Source organism: Nicotiana tabacum, chromosome 14 (genome assembly GCF_000715075.1).
Source record: "Nicotiana tabacum cultivar K326 chromosome 14, ASM71507v2, whole genome shotgun sequence".
Classification (NCBI taxonomy): domain Eukaryota; kingdom Viridiplantae; phylum Streptophyta; class Magnoliopsida; order Solanales; family Solanaceae; genus Nicotiana; species Nicotiana tabacum.
Genome location: NC_134093.1, coordinates 21174371 through 21192260, shown reverse-complemented (window position 1 = coordinate 21192260; position 17890 = coordinate 21174371). Strand labels below are relative to the sequence as shown.

Sequence of the window (17890 nt, the reverse complement as noted above, 5' to 3'; positions counted from 1 at the left end):
GATTTGAAGTAAAAAATTTTCAAAATAACTTTTTTGGAGTTTTTCGAATTCTAAAATTCAACTTCAAGTAAAATTTAAAATTTTTATGGTCAAACACTGATTTTGAAAAAAAAATAAAAAAATTTCGAGTGAATTTTCTTTTATGGCCAAACGGGTTTCAAGTGAAAGAGAAAGGTAATAAGAGTCATAAAACTAACTTGGTTTTAGAAGATATGCGTCACTAAAAGTTATAGAGCAATAGAATTCTTTACTCTTAATTAAAAGTTTGAGGTTCAAGTCTAAGAAATGTACAAGTGAACTTTTTTTTTTTAATATAATAAGTTTTATGTAGGGCGAATTATAATTAATTGGAAGTGTGTATTTGATAGTGGAAGATTATTCCCCAAAAAAGGAACGAGTGCACCCACAATACGCGAGTTGGGTAGACTTAACTGCCATAACCATTTACCCACCATTCACAGCATTTAAAGTTTCTTTAAAAGAGTTTTATTTCCATTCAGAAAACTGAGTGACTGAACCAAAAAACTTAAGCAAAATTCATACTATCAACAATGGCGTCTTCAGCTATAGCCTCAAGCTCCACATCTTTCATCAACAAGGTATGTGTCTACACAAGAAATAAACTTGAAGCCTGTATTCATCAAAATTTAAATTAACTTTCTTGAAATTTGAGTGACTCAATATTTTCTGATTTTTCTTTTATTTGACATGCAGAAAGATGTAGGACTGTCAGCTTTCTCATCACAGCCTTCGTTTTGCATTCAAACTGCCAAGAAGAAAATGGTTTCCAAGAAAATATTCTCTGTGATGTTACCACAACAGAGTGAACGCAAACCAGCTACCACTGGCTCAGTTGAGTATTTTGATTGTTTGAAGTTTATATATTTTTGAATAAAGATTTGGATTTTCCAAGAAAAAAGTTCAAAAACATAGCATATATAAGTTGGAGGCTGCACTCAAAATGTTGCCTAATGTTTAAAGTGATGCACAAAAGTCCTGTCCAACACACTCACTCTATATATTTAGGCCTAACAGCTTGTTTGGATGCTTGTTACCTATTGTATTCTATCGTATTGTTACTTTAAATACAATGTTTGTTTTGATTGTTACTTAAATTTTATTGTATCGCATCGTTAAATCCGTCATTACGTAATGACGAAAAGTGCCACTTTATGTAACAAACGATTTGGTGTAGCCGCATCGTTACCTTGTTTTTCCCTCTCATTACCCTACTTTTTCTTTATAATATTGTAAGTTAATTATTCAGTGCATGACATTATGAAATGACGACAAATTATACAATCTATCCAAACATTGTATTCATCAAAACAATACAATATGACATTTAACAACCATCCAAACAAGCTGTAAATTAAATGTGCACCACTTTTAAGAACTTGGAGGACTATTATTGCTCCACTTATACATTAAGATCATTTTGAGGGAACTCCTAAACTTTTATTTATAACTGTGGTGTCCGAGCTAGCTTGCGCGCCCACATCTCGACTAAGAAATCGCATAGTGTTTTTGCCTCCGCTGAGATTTGAACCTGAGACCCATAATTCCCGTCCACTTCATTGACCACATGGATCCGGGAAAATTCCAAACCTAAGGAGTGATATTAGGCTTTTTCTTATTTTTTATATTATGGGTATTTTACTTGAGTGAATCTTGTTTGTGGTGACAATTGACAGGTAAAGACTGGGATGACTATGACGGAGAAGATATTAGCTAAGGCTTGTGGCAAGCCTGAGGTAACTCCAGGTGAAAATGTGTGGGCCAATATTGATGTTCTGATGACACATGATGGTTGTGGCCCTGGCACTATTGGAATTTTTAAGAAACAGTTTGGGCAGAATGCTAAGGTACTGATATGATTTATCCATTTGATTTTTCTATTTGTACTTGACAAGTGATGAATCTGCACAACACCCTAGGCAAAATCCCACGTCGACAAAGACATGGAAGAGATGTTGGATAAGAAGCAACGCTTAGATTTTAGTGATGTGTTTTAAAGCAGTGCGAGCGTATGCTTAAAACAGAAAATATCACTAGTGGTTGGACTGTTACATATGTTTATTAGTGCAAACTTATTTGGACTCCGGTGAATTTAGACTTAGTTATTCTTGCTAGTTTGAATTCTAATCTACTTTAGACTGATATTAGAATTATTTTTGAGGTCACACTGTCCTGCAATCTATAAAAATCTATATATGTAATTGGTTTTAGCTGATAATTTAATTTCATTTTTATCAGTAAACTCACAATTTATGACTATGCATTGAATAGCTTAAAATTTTCCTTACTGCAAAAGTAGGTTTACCATTTCTTGAGTGAATTAAATTGCTGTTCATCCTTTAACTTTTCTTACTCAGTGCTTCTAACCTTTTAAGCTATGTTGCTCGGACTCTCCGAAAATGTTGCCTGGTGCGCGTGTCGATCCTCCAAAAATAGTGCATTTTTAGAGGATCCGACACGGGTACGACAACATTTTGGAGTGTATCAGAAGCAGAGAAATATACAGATTCCATAAACATGTTCTAGATGATAAATTCAAAGCCTTATGTTATTATAGGTACTTGAGTCATTCTTTATGAACATTTTAGTTAACTAGAACTGTGAAGGCCAGAGCTAACAATGTTAAGTATACACATATTTTTCCCAATTAAATATGATGTGCTGTTTTTAATACCATAGGTATGGGATCCTGAGAAGATTGTTGTTATACCTGACCACTTTGTATTCACGGCCAATGAACGAGCACACCGTAATTTGGATACACTGAGGGACTTCTGCACTGAGCAAAATATTAAGTACTTCTATGACATTAAAGATCGTGGGAACTTCCAGGTATGGACATTTTCTCTCTACAGATTCCAACTTCATATAAGCTATTGCTAAACCTGAGTTCTTTAGCAAGTGAAAAAATAATATTAAGTGATTTTTGTATAGGTTAATCCAGATTATAAAGGAGTTTGCCACATTGCGCTTGCCCAAGAAGGTCACTGCAGACCTGGAGAGGTGAAATTTTTTCGCCGACAACCACACTATGAATACTTCTTGACATGTGCTTGCATATACATTAATTTGACTCTGCAAAATCCTTATATTTGTCTTCAGGTTTTGTTAGGCACAGACTCTCATACATGTAATGCTGGAGCTTTTGGTCAATTTGCTACTGGAATTGGCAATACGGATGCAGGTTTTGTGTTGGGTACCGGAAAGCTTTTACTCAAGGTCTGTAAATGCTGCCTAAAGAATGCAGTTTACTATTCATGGTGCAAGATTGTGCTGGTTAATTATTTTTTGGAGTATGTAACTTGCTATTTGGTATTTTCTTATTATTCAAAAGGAGCATAACCTTTGACTATCAACTCTGTGGTTAGTTGACTAATGCACCTTTTTATGAGAAGTTTTGTTCTTTGGCCTTTCATATGCAGTCTTGATTCTTAATTTAAAATTTAAATCAGTGACATGCAATAATGAACATTTAACATTTTCCTCAGTAAAAATTGGACTTCATTCTTGTGATAAAATATAGTGCTGAAAAATTGTTCTTGTTTTACTTCAGATTCTCCACTTACTGCATTACATTACTTTTGGACGATAAATTTGTTCTTCTTTTGCGTCCGACATGATGTTGAGAATCTTCTTTTGCTTATAAGGCTTGAAGGTTCTATTTGACGATAGTTCTGATGCATGTTATAAGAATTGACGGTTTCATAAGTTATTTATCCAGTATCCCTCTTAATATTTTTAGCATAACTTATATTCTTGCTATTGGATATCATCAATGAAATTTTACACCTGTATGATATAGGTGCCTGCAACTTTGAGATTTGTTTTGGATGGTGAAATGCCCAATTACTTGCTTGCTAAAGACTTGATTTTGCAAGTAAGTTATTTTAAGATATTCTGTAGCTCATCTTACGAGCTGAATCGTTGTCTCTTTCTCTGAATTTGATGGTCCGATAAGTTCCTAAGTTCGAATTCTGTTGTCTGTCGATGAATTTCATGTTGCAGATTATTGGTGAAATATCTGTGGCTGGTGCCACATACAAAACAATGGAGTTTGCTGGCACCACAGTTGAAAGCTTGAGTGTAAGCATTCTTGATATTTTTTTACGGAATTAAGCAGGAATATATAGAAGTAGTTAAACATCTTTCGTTGCTCTAATAGATGGAAGAAAGAATGACATTGTGCAACATGGTTGTTGAAGCTGGTGGAAAGAATGGTGTCATCCCAGCCGATAAAACAACATATGACTATCTTAAGGTACTTTTGTACTCAAGACCATGGGTTTATTTCACCTCTTTAAATCCCCCCTCCCCCCCGCGCGCGCGCACAAATCAATAATGTTGTTGAGAATGAAGAAAAAGAGCTGTTACTCCAAAGTTAATGTATTTCTATATTATGCTGTCACAGGACAAGACATCTGTGCCATATGAACCTGTTTATAGTGATGGAGGAGCCAGGTATTCATCGCTGTATACATTTTCTTCTGTAGTTGTAATTTAAATTGAGATTATTCTAGTGTGCATTTCTCTGTGTTGGTCTTGGAAATATCTGAATTATCAACTTTGATTCATGTGACTTGTTATTTCTTGAAGTGCCAGTACATTCAAAATATTTTGCAAAAACAGAAGCAAATTGGTTATGCAACATGCTTCCTGACCTGTCAAAATTGCATGTTCTTTGCTATTTTCCGTCGTTTGAAATTCTACTCTTGTCCAAAATCAGTATTTTGTTGTCATTTGTTGGTTCGTATCGCCATGGCTATATAGTTATGAGATTTATTTTGTGTTTGTCTCAGATTTCTTAAAGAATACCGAATTGATATCTCCAAGTTGGAGCCTTTGGTGGCAAAGGTTAGTTATGCTCTACCCTTTTGTTATTTGTTGAATGCATCACTGGTTAGGAAATTTGATTGTATCAGGTTAACAACATAAGTTTCATATAATTGATAAGATATCAAAAGCTTGTATGTGGATCAATTACATTTCAAAAACAACTAGTATAACAATGATCTCTAGGTTTATTTTCGTCTTGCTCAGTGTTGATTTCTTTTGCGCGCTTTGAAGCTGTGTTTTGATTTCATCTGCTCTAAATGTTCAAAATGTTTTCTGCATTTTGCAGCCTCATTCACCTGACAATCGTGCTTTGGCAAGAGAATGCAAGGATGTGAAAATCGACAGAGTATATATTGGATCTTGTACTGGTGGAAAGACAGAGGATTTCATGTCTGCTGCAAAACTTTTCCAAGTTTCTGTAAGATGTTTGCTCCTTTTTATGTCTCACAAGATAATTGCCTCTCTTCCCTTTTTTTCCAATTAAGGCCTATACGCCAAATATTATTAACAACAACAAACCCAGTGAATACGCCAAATATTATTAGTAAAAAAAATAAACTTGGGCAGCAAAGGTGAAGCAAGTTATCAACCTAATGATTCATTTCATGTTGGATCATGTGTCTTATATGCAAGTCAAAAATTCTGTTTCCCTTTAGACTTGTTGCTGAACTATATTAGCATGTGAAAATATGCAAATGTTACCTTGGAATTCTGATTGTTCCCACTTCTCCCTCTTTTCCTTGTTTTTATATAGCTTCAACTCCTGCTAGATCATTGTCAGTGGCGAAGCTAGGAATTTCCTCAAGGGTGTTCAAACTTAAAAGAAGTGAAAAATATTTCCGACAAAGGGTGTTCAATATGTGTTATATAACTCTAAAACGTAATATTTTACCTATGTACACAGTGCAATTTTTCGACGAAAGGTGGTCAGTTGACCACCCTTATGACCATGTGGCTTCGCCACTGATCATTGTTGTCTCATAATGATCTAACTAGCCACGTCTAGTTAAGCAGGTTAAATTAGATATTCATTCTGTCTAAACAAATGACTGTGGCTGGTGCAGGGAAAGAAAGTGAAGGTTCCAACTTTCCTTGTTCCTGCTACTCGAGAGGTTTGTAATACTATCTTTCAATACTAGCCAACTACGATGTCAATGTACGTAGACGAACTGTATGATGCAAATATTTGAAAATGTTTCAGGTGTGGATGGATATATATAGTCTCCCGGTTCCAGGATCCGGTGGTAAAACATGTTCCGAGATTTTCCAGGAAGCTGGTTGTTATGAACCTGCTAGTCCTAGTTGTGGTGCTTGTCCTGGCGGCCTTCCAGACACTTATGGACGGCTCAATGAACCTAAGGCAAGCTGTTAATTATTTTATCCGAATGGTTAACTTGTTGTTAATATGCTCTCACAGTTAGTGGCGGAGCCAGAATTTTACCAAAGAGATGTCAAAATATTAAAAAAGTAAACACACCGAAAAAGTCGAGAAAAATCAACATGTAGTATATGTACAAAAAAATTAATTTTTACCTAACTGCAGACCGCGAAGGAGTGTCAATTGACACCCCTTCGCATAAGGTGGCTTTGCCACTGCCCACAGTGGGGCAAGTTGGTAATTCTTTTATAAGAATAGTGAGGTACTTGGCTATGATGCTACTAAAAATTAAAAGCCATTGGCTCATTTTAGGCAAAGTAGGATACTGTTACTGAGGTTCTTCCTAGAGCAGGAATTTGTTTAGTGCACTAAAGTCATTTGGTTTGACATTAAGTACCTCACAAGCAGATAGCTAGAGTTAGGATATGTTTATTTAGAGCCAAAAATCAAGGGAAAAATCACAACAAGATTAGGAATATACCTGCTAAGGAAGATGCAACAGCAGAGAAAGAATACAACAGCACAAACTGAATTTTGTAATCAATCTTTTTGGTATCAAAAGTGAAAGCAATCATGGAATTGTAGGTAAAAAGTTCAATTTTGCTAACTGCATTGTTGGTATTTTACCTGACTATATGATTATTATTTTTCAGGTGTGCGTTTCGACCACAAACAGGAACTTTCCAGGTAGAATGGGGCACATTGAAGGTCAGATATATCTTGCATCCCCATATACAGCTGCAGCATCAGCATTGACTGGTTATGTCACTGATCCTAGAGACTTTTTGATGTGAAGTTGTTGAGAGTAATTCATTCTCAAAGTTGGACAATATGCTTTACACTAGTAGATGAGAGGGGCTAAGCTCTTGCTTTTGATATTATGTTATTCCATTAAAGGGCTGTTTTATTCTGTTTTTCATTTTTTGGTTTTTATGTTTTAGAACTTGAATAATCCTTATATTTTTTGTCTTCTTTTGTTGTATACTTTATTCAGATAGTTGATGTGATGAGAATAAGAAAATTGCTTAAGGTAATATTCCGGCCCAAGACCTCCTTTGAGCTCAAAAAGGACAATATTTGGTGTGCTTTTTTGCTAGTATATATGCACAAATCAACAGAATGAAGAAATGACATTTGTGATAACACTTCAACAGGCTTTATTGAAAAAAATATGTTTGTCAAACAATTTTAAAGTTGTGAAGTAGAACAATAGAGTTATTATTATATATATGTAGTTTGGAATGGATCTAACTCTATAGTATACAATATTCAGCCATTTTATGTAATATTCTTTCGGAATATAATATTCGTGAACCATTTTCGTTGTTGTTTTTGTAATCTGTATTAACTAAGTTATAAATAAGTAAATGACTCAAATTATTAAAATAAATAAAATAACAAGATTATTTGAAGATTAATATAATCGCCAATGTTATATATGAAATCGCCAATTATATATAAGTAATCGCCTTCTCGGATTATTTGGTATTGTTTACAATAAAGTTCTTATGATTTTCATATAGTGAAGTTGAACCGTCTAAGATGTATTTCTCAAAAATGCAGAAGAATGGATGTAATCGCCTATGTTATATGAAAGGTGATCTTAAAATCAAGATAATTTTTTATAAACTATTTTTGAGATTGTAACAACTTCTTTTTCAAAGAAGCACTAAGTTTGACAAACAAGGTTATGAAATAGAAACAATAAGGTTAGTCATGTACTTGTAATGTCTCTAATTTTTATAGTAATATATTGTTTATCCATTTTTTTGAAGTGATCATAAATAATACATGGACGGTTTCTAGATAATACATAGACAGTCTATGATTTTATCAGTATCTTCTACTTTATTAAAAAAATATTCTGATAATAACTAACAAACGATCAACCGGTTAGATGTTCGTAAATAATACATGGGAGATTTCTACATAACACTGAGACGATCTATGATTTCAACAATATCATCCACTCTAAAAAAATAATAATCCTAGTAATAACTGATAAGCGATCAACTAGAGATCACTTAGGCAATCATAAATAATACATGAGCGGTTTCTAGATAACGCATAGGCGGTCTGATTTCATCTGAATCATCCGCTTTACAAAAAACGATCCTGGTAATAACTAATAAGCGATCAACCAGATATCACTTAGGCGATCATAAATAATACATGGGCGATTTCTAGGTAACGCATATGATTTCACTAGAATCTCTCATTTTATAAAAAAATGATCCTGGTAACAACTAATAAGCAAACAACCGAAGATCTCTTACATGATCATAAATAATACATGAGCGATTTCAAGATAACACATAGATGATCTATGATTTCATCAAAATATCCCACTTTATACAAAAAACAATCATGGTAGTAACTAGTAAGCGATCAACCAGAGATCACTTAGGTGATAATAAATAATACATGGGCGATTTTTAGGTAATATATAAGCAACCTATAATTTCATCAGGATCTCTCACATTATAGAAAATAATACTGATAGTAACTACTAAGCGATCAATCGGAGATCACTTAGGCGATTATAAATAATACATGGGTGGTTCCTACATAACACATAGACGATCTATGATTTCATCATAATCTCCCACTTTTAAAAAAATAATTATTGTAATAAGCGTCAATCGGAGATCACTTAAGCGATCATACATAATACATGGACAATTTCTAAATAAGACATATGCAATCTATGATTTCACCAAGATCTCTTACTTTATATAAAAATGATCATGGTAATAACTAATAAGCAATCAACCAGAGATCACTTAGGTGATCATACATTGTACAAGAGCAATTTTTAGGTAACACATAGGCGATATACGATTTTACCAGGATCTCCTACTTTATAAAAGAATGATCATGGTAACAGCTAATAAGCGATCAACCGGAGATCACTTCGCCGATCATTAATAATATTTGGGCAATTTCTAGATAACTCATAGGTGATCTATGATTTCATAAGAATATCCCACTTTATAAAAAATAATCCTGATAGTAATAAATAAGCGATCAACCGGAGGTCACTTATACGATCATAAATAATATATGAGCGATTTTTAGATAACACATAGGCGATCTATGGTTCCATCAAAATATCCTACTTTATAAAAAATAATTCTGGTAATAAATTAATAAGCGATCAACCAGATATCATTTAGGCGATTATAAGTAATACATGAACGATTTCTAGATAACATATAAGCGATCTATGGTTTCACCAAAATCTCCCATATTATAAAATATGGTCCTTGTAATAACTACTAAGAGATCAATCGAAGATCACTTAGGCGATCGAAATTAATGCATGAGCAATTTCTAGATAATACATAGTCGATTTATGATATCACTAGAATATCCGGTTTATAAAAAAATGATCTTGGTAATAACTAATAAGCGGTTAACCACCAGATTTTAAAAATCAGAAGTCCTCTCATCTTCCGCATTTAACCGTTAATCAAATGTACATTCGCCCAAAACGTCAACTATTAATTGCTCTAAATTACAAGTATGAATATCCAAATACATACATTTACATGTGGCAAGTTTTGAAGAAATTTTGCTTGACACTTGCTGGAATAATGGATATAATTAGTTCACCCACTTGCTTCTGCACATTAGAAAATATGGAAAACTAAAATCACTACAATTAAATTGTTGAAACTAAATAATCAAACGAGAGCATAAAAGTCATTAAAGAAAAGATTGTTTAAAAAATATGTTAAAAATGGCAGCATAGTGAAAATGTAAAGATCCGTCCGGTCGTTTTGAGCTCTAGCACATCATTCAGCGGTTTGAGACCTTGAGCAGCTTCACTTAAGGTATTATGACTTGTACGAGTGGTTGAAATTTAATTTCGGGAAGTTCAGAGTTAGTTTGGGAAGAAATTTCTAAATTCAGAAGCTTTAAGTTGGAAGAATTGACTAAAGTGTGATTTTGAGTAAACGACCTCGAAATGTGTGATTTTGAGTAAACGACCTCGAAATCGGGATTTGAAAGTTCCAATAGGTTTGTATGATGATTTTGGACTTGAGCGTATGTCCGGATCGGGTTTTGAATGGCTCGGGAGCATTTTGGCGTATATTGTGAAAGGTTGGCATTTTGAAAGAATTTTATAAATTGGGTTGAAGTTTATTTCAATGTTATCGATGTCTGTTTGGGATTCCGAGTCTGGGAATAGCTCTGTATGATGATTTTGGTATTGGAAGCACGTCCGGAAGTGGATTCGGAGGTTCGTAGGTCATTTTGGGGTAATTTGGCGGAAGTTAGAAATTTGAAGGTTTTTGAGAAGTTTGACCGGGAGTGGACTTTTTGATATCGGGGTCGGATTCCGATTTCGGAAGTTGAAATAGGTCCGTAATATCGAATGTGACTTGTGTGCAAAATTTGAGGTCAATCGGACGTGATTTGATAGGTTTAGGCATCGAATGTGGAAGTTTGAAGTTCTAAAGTTCATTAAGCTTGGAATGTGGCGCGATTCATGATTTCGACGTTGTTTGAGGTGATTTGAGGCCTCGAACAAGTTCATGTTATGTTTTTAGACTTCTGTGGGTGTTTGGTTTAGAGCCCCGGGGGCTCGGGTGAGTTTCGGAGTAGCTTCGGAGTGTTTTATGAAGAAGTTGGATTGCTAGTTCTAGTGTGATCGCATTTGCGATATATTGGTCGCAAATGCGACCATCGCATTTGCGAAGAAGTGTCCACATTTGCAAACCTGGGCTGCTGCAGATCACATTTACGAAGAATTTATCATTTTTGCGATGCTGTCCTCTTCGCATTTGCGAGGATCCTGGTCGCAAATGCGACCATGGCAGGGACAACTTGGCTTTGCATTTGCGGTGCATTTGTCGCAAATGCGACCATCGCATTTGCGATAATGCGACATCTGCAGCTGGAGCCAAGGGCTTTTTATTTCGAGACTTAGCCCATTTTCCTCATTTCCCACTTGGACTTAGGCGATTTTTGAGAGCATTTTGAGATGGGGTTCCATCATCATCAAGAGGTAAGTGATTTCTTCTAGTTGTGAGTTAAATACAAGGTTTATATATGGATTTAGACATGAAAATTTATAGAAATTTGGGATTTTGAAGAAAAACCTAGAAATTGGTATTCTTGGATTTTGATCATGAATTTGGGCATGAAATTGAGAATAAATTATATATTTGAGTTCGTAGTGCTATGGGTAGTGTTTGTCTTCGAACATTTTCGGAATCCGGGTACGTGGGCTCGAGGGTTGTTTTATCGACTTTTCAAGCGGAGTTGAAAATTATAATAAATTAATTAATTATGAGTATTAGAGTATATTATGGTTGGGTTGCAACTTATTTGACTAGTTTTGGAGCGACGGGCATCAATTTGAGGAGTTAGAGAGACTTTGGAGTCGGTTATGGAATTTCGGAGCGAGGTAAGTCTCCTTTCTAACCTTGTAAGAGAAAATTTACCCCCATAGGTAAAATAAATCAATGTGTGCTCCTATTTGTGGGGTACTACGTACGCACGAGGTGACGATAGTCCGTGCGTAGCTACTACTATGCTTAAGTTCGGGTAGTCTAGGACCCAAAAGCATGCTTTACTTGTAATAATTGCAATCTTGTTATCATTTTAAAATGCTTAAATCATATCGAACTTTGTTAATAAATTTCTAAAAGGTTAGACATCGTGTTCTTGACTTTTAAAAGAGAAATTACCTTTTTCCTCGGATAATTGCCTCTTGATGAATTCTTGATTGACTATTTGAATGTGTTATCTTTTGTGGAACGGGCCAAACGCCTCGGTAAATTAAATAGATGCATCTATGGTTCGTGCCATTCGACCCTCTGGCAGTGTACAATTTAAATATTATGTTGGATCGGGCCGTACAATCTCGGCATGATTTGCGCATGCTTGTATTGCTTGCCCTGAAATTTATGATAATTGATATGGCCTCATTAGCTGGAGATTTAAATTGTTAAAAGATGAAGATAAATTTGGAAATCCCCTATTAACAAGAGAATTATTTACCTGTCTCATGTTATTGTGTTTACCGTTGTCTCATAAAAAAAACCCATAATTTATCATATCATTGGTATATTGATTATAGCCCATAGTAAGTGTCTGAGTCGACCCCTCGTCACTACTTCTTCGGGGTTAGGTGGGGTACTTACTGGGTATGCGTTGATTTACGTACTCATACTATACTTGATGCACGTTTTTGTGCAGGTACACATATGTTTAGCGACCTTGTGGGCACAAAGGCGCGATTATGGCGGGGACTTAGGTGAGCTGCATTCTATTCGACACTCCGCAGCCAGCAGAGTCTCCATCAGAGTATTGTATTTTCCTTCCCGTCCAAATTTGTATTCCGGACAGTTATTGTATTGTATTTTAAATTCCTAAAAAAGGCTCATGCACTTGTGACACCGGGTTCTGGGATGATTATAGGATGTTCAGTATTGAAATTGGAAAATATTGTTATTTATTCTGTAAATTCATCTTTTACTAGATAAATTTAAGTAAATTTACGATTTCAAAAATATTAAAATGAGAATTTAATTAACTATTTAGTGCTGGTTTGCCTGACAGTGGTGTCCGGTGCCATCACTACCTCTAACGGATTTTGGATCGTGACAACATGGTATCAGAGCACTAGGTTCACTTAGGTCTCACGAGTCATGAGCGAGTCTAGTAGAGTCTTGCGGATCGGTACAGAGACATCTGTACTTATCTTCGAGAGGCTACCGGGCTGATAGGAGCACTTCCCTTCTTGATTCTCATCGTGCGATTTGATTCCTTTGAGGCTTATGCCTTTATTTCCTTCCCATTCAATCTTATGTGACGTGAAGCGCTGGTTATAAATCGGGAATAGAGGAATTGTAATGGTACTACAGCTTTGAGGCTATGCACAGGTTGCTATGATGCTCATGAGTTGTAATCGCACGGTATTGATGTGAGGGTAGGATGCTTGTCTATGTGTCGGGGCAGTGAATGACTTGGAAGGAGGTTTACTCAGTGGACGGTTCTGAGATTTAGTAGCTTATTTCTGGCGGAGAAAAGCAATTAGCCTATGAATGTCCAGATTTGGGTTGATGGAGTAACGAGGCTTGGTATTTTCGAGCGTAGTAGAGTTCTCAAACTGTGATGTGGTGTCATCGTCCTTGTTGAACGCGTTAAGGTTCGTCGATGTTATGGCCTTCTTCAATTTGCCTTTGGGGCAGGGTACTGTGAAATGGTGCTTGAAATGCGGTTGTCGGAGATAACGGAGTGTAGCAGTTTCGGAATCGAATCGGTACTTCTAGTATTGATGGCTCGAGAAAGAGGATCTTTTAAGAGGTTTAAAGTTAGTAGCAATCTGTTGGTTCAAGTGCTACAGAGATAGATTTTTGATTTAAGGCAACAACTGGGCAGCGAAGGATGAGGAAGGACATGTGGGAGGTGTCTTACAATGGTTAAAATTCTAGAAGGCCAAGTGTGAGAAACAGAAGTTGAGTAGTTGCTTAAAGAAGAGAGGGTTTGACCAAAATGGGAGAGTGGCAGAGTAGCATGTGGGCTCTGTGTTAGGATAGCTACACGCCTTGAGGAAAGTTTAGAGTGATTTGGGAATTATGGTGGACGGTGATTGGGTCTACAGACTTATTTTGAAATATTGGCTGTTATACGGCGGGAGATTGGATACAAAAGAAAGGAGTTGCTTGATATGAAGAAGGATACAACATGACTTTGGATTGGAATGTATTGTCGCACCTTTAGTTGACGTCCATGAGGAGTGAACGGACTGGCGCAGCTGGTGAATGAGCTCGGACTCGGGATGGTCTACTGATTTCATAGTAATTATACCCAATGCAGCGACGTTGAAATATGTCGGTATGAAATTCCCACAGGTGGGTTATCTCCTGTGAGCAGGTTAGTAGTCGCGTGGTGTTGACGAAGCTTCTGCGAAGGATTCTACTGGAAAACCGGTAAGAGATTGAATACGTAACTGTGGCTAGTGGCTCGGAGTGTTCATTAAAGGTTAATAGAAGGATTTCGAGGAATTTGGCGGGTCGATTGTGCAAGATCATGTCAATAGGAGATAAGGAACCTAGGTGTGTTCTAGGGTCATGCGATGGTAGCTTCAGGCTAAGTGGGAGAGCCCCCACCGTCTATGATTGGATTGTGTAATTGTCAACTAGTGCGATTTCTGGTTATCAGTGTATTAATAGGTCATTATGACTAAGGGAAGAGAACATCAACAGTAATTTGAGCAAAGGATTTGAGGAATGTGTGCTATATTTGGCCTTATCGATTCGTGTTCCGGTTTGGGGAAGACTCAGAGTTTATGTTTCGTGTAGATGTGATGTACAATGAAAGTGATTCAGCCGGGTGCTTATTGGGAGAGTGTTCATGTGCTAGCAGAGCCTTGGAGTTGATTATATTCGGGACCAGGTCGGAATGGGTGACTCTCAAAAATGGTCCTAGTGGATTCAAAGGTTAAAGCGCGGTGCCTAAGGATTTCGAGCTTGTAGTATGGTGAAATATCGAGCTTTTGCAGCAGATTATAAAAGGGGCTTGGAGTGTTCTACGTTATATTCGGGTTACGGTGTAGCAGTGGAGGAATGGAAGAAAATAACTTCGGATTCATAGAGGGATTTTTCCAGAATAGGTGCACCAATTGAAGATGCGAACATGCGCACAAGGAGGGTATGAGATGGCTCGGGGGATTTGAGACAACGCGGTCTCGTGAAATAAGGTCACTCAGGATGAGTGCAGAATTAGGTTTGTGATGTAATGATTGGAGATATTATTATTTCTAAGGCAAGTTAAGAATAAATTGGGGAAGGACGGGTCGGCTAACAATGGTTGAATTGGCATGATGGTGGCAATGATCAGTTCCTTCAGCGTATTGAGTTATGTATGTGATTTGTGGCGGTACGTGCGAGGCTTGACGGCCGCCGTAATTGATTTTATTTGGAGAAATTCAAGTATTATGTCATGTTATGTGTAGATGGATCCCGAAAGAGTTATGGTGGTTTAAACCACTACTTGATGTTGGTATTTTCTGTGGATATAAGAATTCAGTCACATGTTGCAATGGTTCTCTTGAAATGAGTTAAGTAGAAGGTTTCTATATGATGAAGTGTTTACCCTATTAGTGTTTCAGGAGTTATGATGAAATTCTTGTACTCTTGCGCATTGGCGTGATTAAGCGCATCAAGTAGCATGGGATTCGAAAGTTGAGGATTCGAGATTGCGGTTCGGTGTTGGCAAGGATCTCATGAGCTCGGATGAGCAGGAAAAAGTATTTAGATGTTTAAAGTAAGATGGTATTGTTTTTGGCGTCACCTTAGGTCGATGTCATGTGTGAGAGGCCTTGTGTATTGATTTGTGGATTCTTGATTTGCTTTACAGCTTTAGTGCAGTCGGTGGTATGGATGTGTAGACTTGTTACCTGGTACGGAAGGTCATGGGAGTGTATCTTACGGGAAGATGGTATAAGTATGACGTGCAGTCACTTGATTGAGTGAATATTGAAACGCAGTATGAAGATTGTGTGATATTGCTAATTCGAGAATTTATGCCTGGAGGGCGCTCGGTTCATTTGGTTGTGGACTGTGGAAGTTTGTTCCGGTTATGATGATTGTTCTTGTGTGTTATGGGAAAAAGGTTATTATGAATCCTTAAAAGGTTATTAGTCTAGTACGGTGCGATCAGAATCGGCTTGTGGTCTGTGGATGAATTTAAATATGAATATGGGCTCTATATCAGGCTGGATGGGTTTGTTTCAGCATAGCGCTCCTTATGGAGGAGTATTCGGATGTTGGACGTCGTTTCGTCGACGGCTATTTCATGTAATACTAGATTATGCCGTGTGAGTTATGAAATGACTTGTTAATTTCATGTGTGTTGAGGTTCCGCGTAGCGATGGTGTTATGTGAGCAGGATAGCTCTCGAGATTCAGATCATATATCACACCTTAGTTGTGCTTAAGTTTTGTAGTGTATGGCGTTGTCGGTCCTCCAGGGATGGTATTATGCACTTAGCGTGCTTGTGTCCGATATTCGGATATTTTGTAGTAATGAGCATTCTAGCGCGGTAAGTATTTCCTTATAGATTCTTTTTGTGCAGATCGGGTGGCACGCCGCCACAGGTATGTTGTTTGGATCGGGTTGCACGCCGCAATAGTGTGTTATTGAGTACAGTTTCCCATGTCTATTATTGCATGTTTTGCTTCTCATTTCCTGAGGAAGGTTCATAACATCCTTTCGGTTGTTTAATTAGCGACGTGGGTTGAGTAGCTCTTTCCAGAGTTCATTTTTCCTTATGTATCACCTTCAAGTCTGTAGCTTGTTGGCACGTTGTGGCATCATACGAGATTTTTGGCAGTGTCTAAGGTGGCTTATTGCCTGAGCAGCTTGTACTGGGTGAGATGAGATTATTGGACCTGAGATCAGTGCGATCAGATTTATATGAAGCATATTAAAGAGTAAATATTGTTATTCAGTCTAGAATGAGGTAATGGTTCTTGTCGGGAGGAGAGACTCCATAAATTGTGATTCGGCAGGTGGTTATGAGTTCTACACATCTTCTCTGTCATGGCAGTATTGCAAGAGTTGGAACATGACTTATATGGGTCATGCGGTGTGCTGTGAGCATCAGATTCGTGGGATTTCGGCTGTTGTTATCAGGGGATGTTATTAGGGTCATGTGAATTATGCGGTGCATGGTATGGATTCCGCGAAGGTATGCAAACATGTATTGGTGCATCGTGTAGTGATTAATACGGTGTTCGTATGTTAGAAACAAACCTGGTAGAGGATTTCAGATGTTGGAATTTGGCTCTATAGCTTATTTGACTAGATAAAAGGGGAGAATTTTCAGGTTTTCTTGAGCAAATATGCTCAACTGGGTTTTGGTTGCACGGGTAGGCGCACGAGGTGTTAGACAACGATTTCAGACAACTCCAGAGCAGTTTTTAGCACGTTCGCGGACGAACGTATGTTTAAGTGGGAGAGAATGTAACAACCCAATCGGTCGCTTTGAGCTCTAGCGCATCATTCAGCGATTTGAGACCTTGAGCAGCTTCACTTCAGGTATTATGACTTGTACGCGTGGTTGGAATTTAATTTCGGGAAGTTCGGAGTTAGTTTAGGAAGAAAATTCTAAATTCAGAAGCTTTAAGTTGAATGAATTGACTAAAGTGTGATTTTGAGTAAACGACCTCAGAATCGGGATTTGAAGGTTCCAACATATTCGTATGATGATTTTGGACTTGGGCGTATGTCCGGATTGGGTTTTGGATGGCCCGGGAGCGTTTTTGCGCCTATTGTGGAAGGTTGGCATTTTGAAAGAATTTTATAAATCGGGTTGAAGTGTATTTCAATGTTATCGATGTCCGTTTGGGATTTCGAGTCTGGGAATAGCTCCGTATGGTGATTCTGATATTGGAAGCGCACCCGGAAGTGGATTCGGAGGGCTGTAGGTCATTTTGGGGTCATTTGGCGGAAGTTAGAAATTTGAAGGTTTTTGAGAAGTTTGACCGGGAGTGACTTTTTGATATCAGGGTCGGATTCCGATTCCGGAAGTTGGAATAGGCCCGTAATATCGAATGTGACCTGTGTGCAAAATGTGAGGTCAATCGGACATGATTTGATAGGTTTAGGCATCGAATGTGGAAGTTTGAAGTTCTAAAGTTCA

At 37.1% G+C, this 17890-nt stretch overlaps 1 protein-coding gene across 1 annotated transcript; it reads left to right on the top strand.

The window, feature by feature from the left end:
• The first annotated feature begins 443 nt into the window (after positions 1-443).
• On the top strand, positions 444-7263 carry LOC107788625 (3-isopropylmalate dehydratase large subunit, chloroplastic-like). The gene is made up of 15 exons (XM_016610317.2): positions 444-599; positions 715-852; positions 1695-1865; positions 2698-2850; positions 2953-3021; positions 3121-3237; positions 3821-3895; positions 4024-4101; positions 4181-4276; positions 4427-4476; positions 4815-4869; positions 5138-5269; positions 5916-5963; positions 6053-6211; positions 6883-7263. The coding sequence occupies exons 1-15, from the start codon at positions 552-554 to the stop codon at positions 7021-7023; spliced, it is 1530 nt and encodes a 509-aa protein (XP_016465803.1). The 5' UTR covers positions 444-551; the 3' UTR covers positions 7024-7263.
• The last annotated feature ends 10627 nt before the right edge of the window (positions 7264-17890 follow it).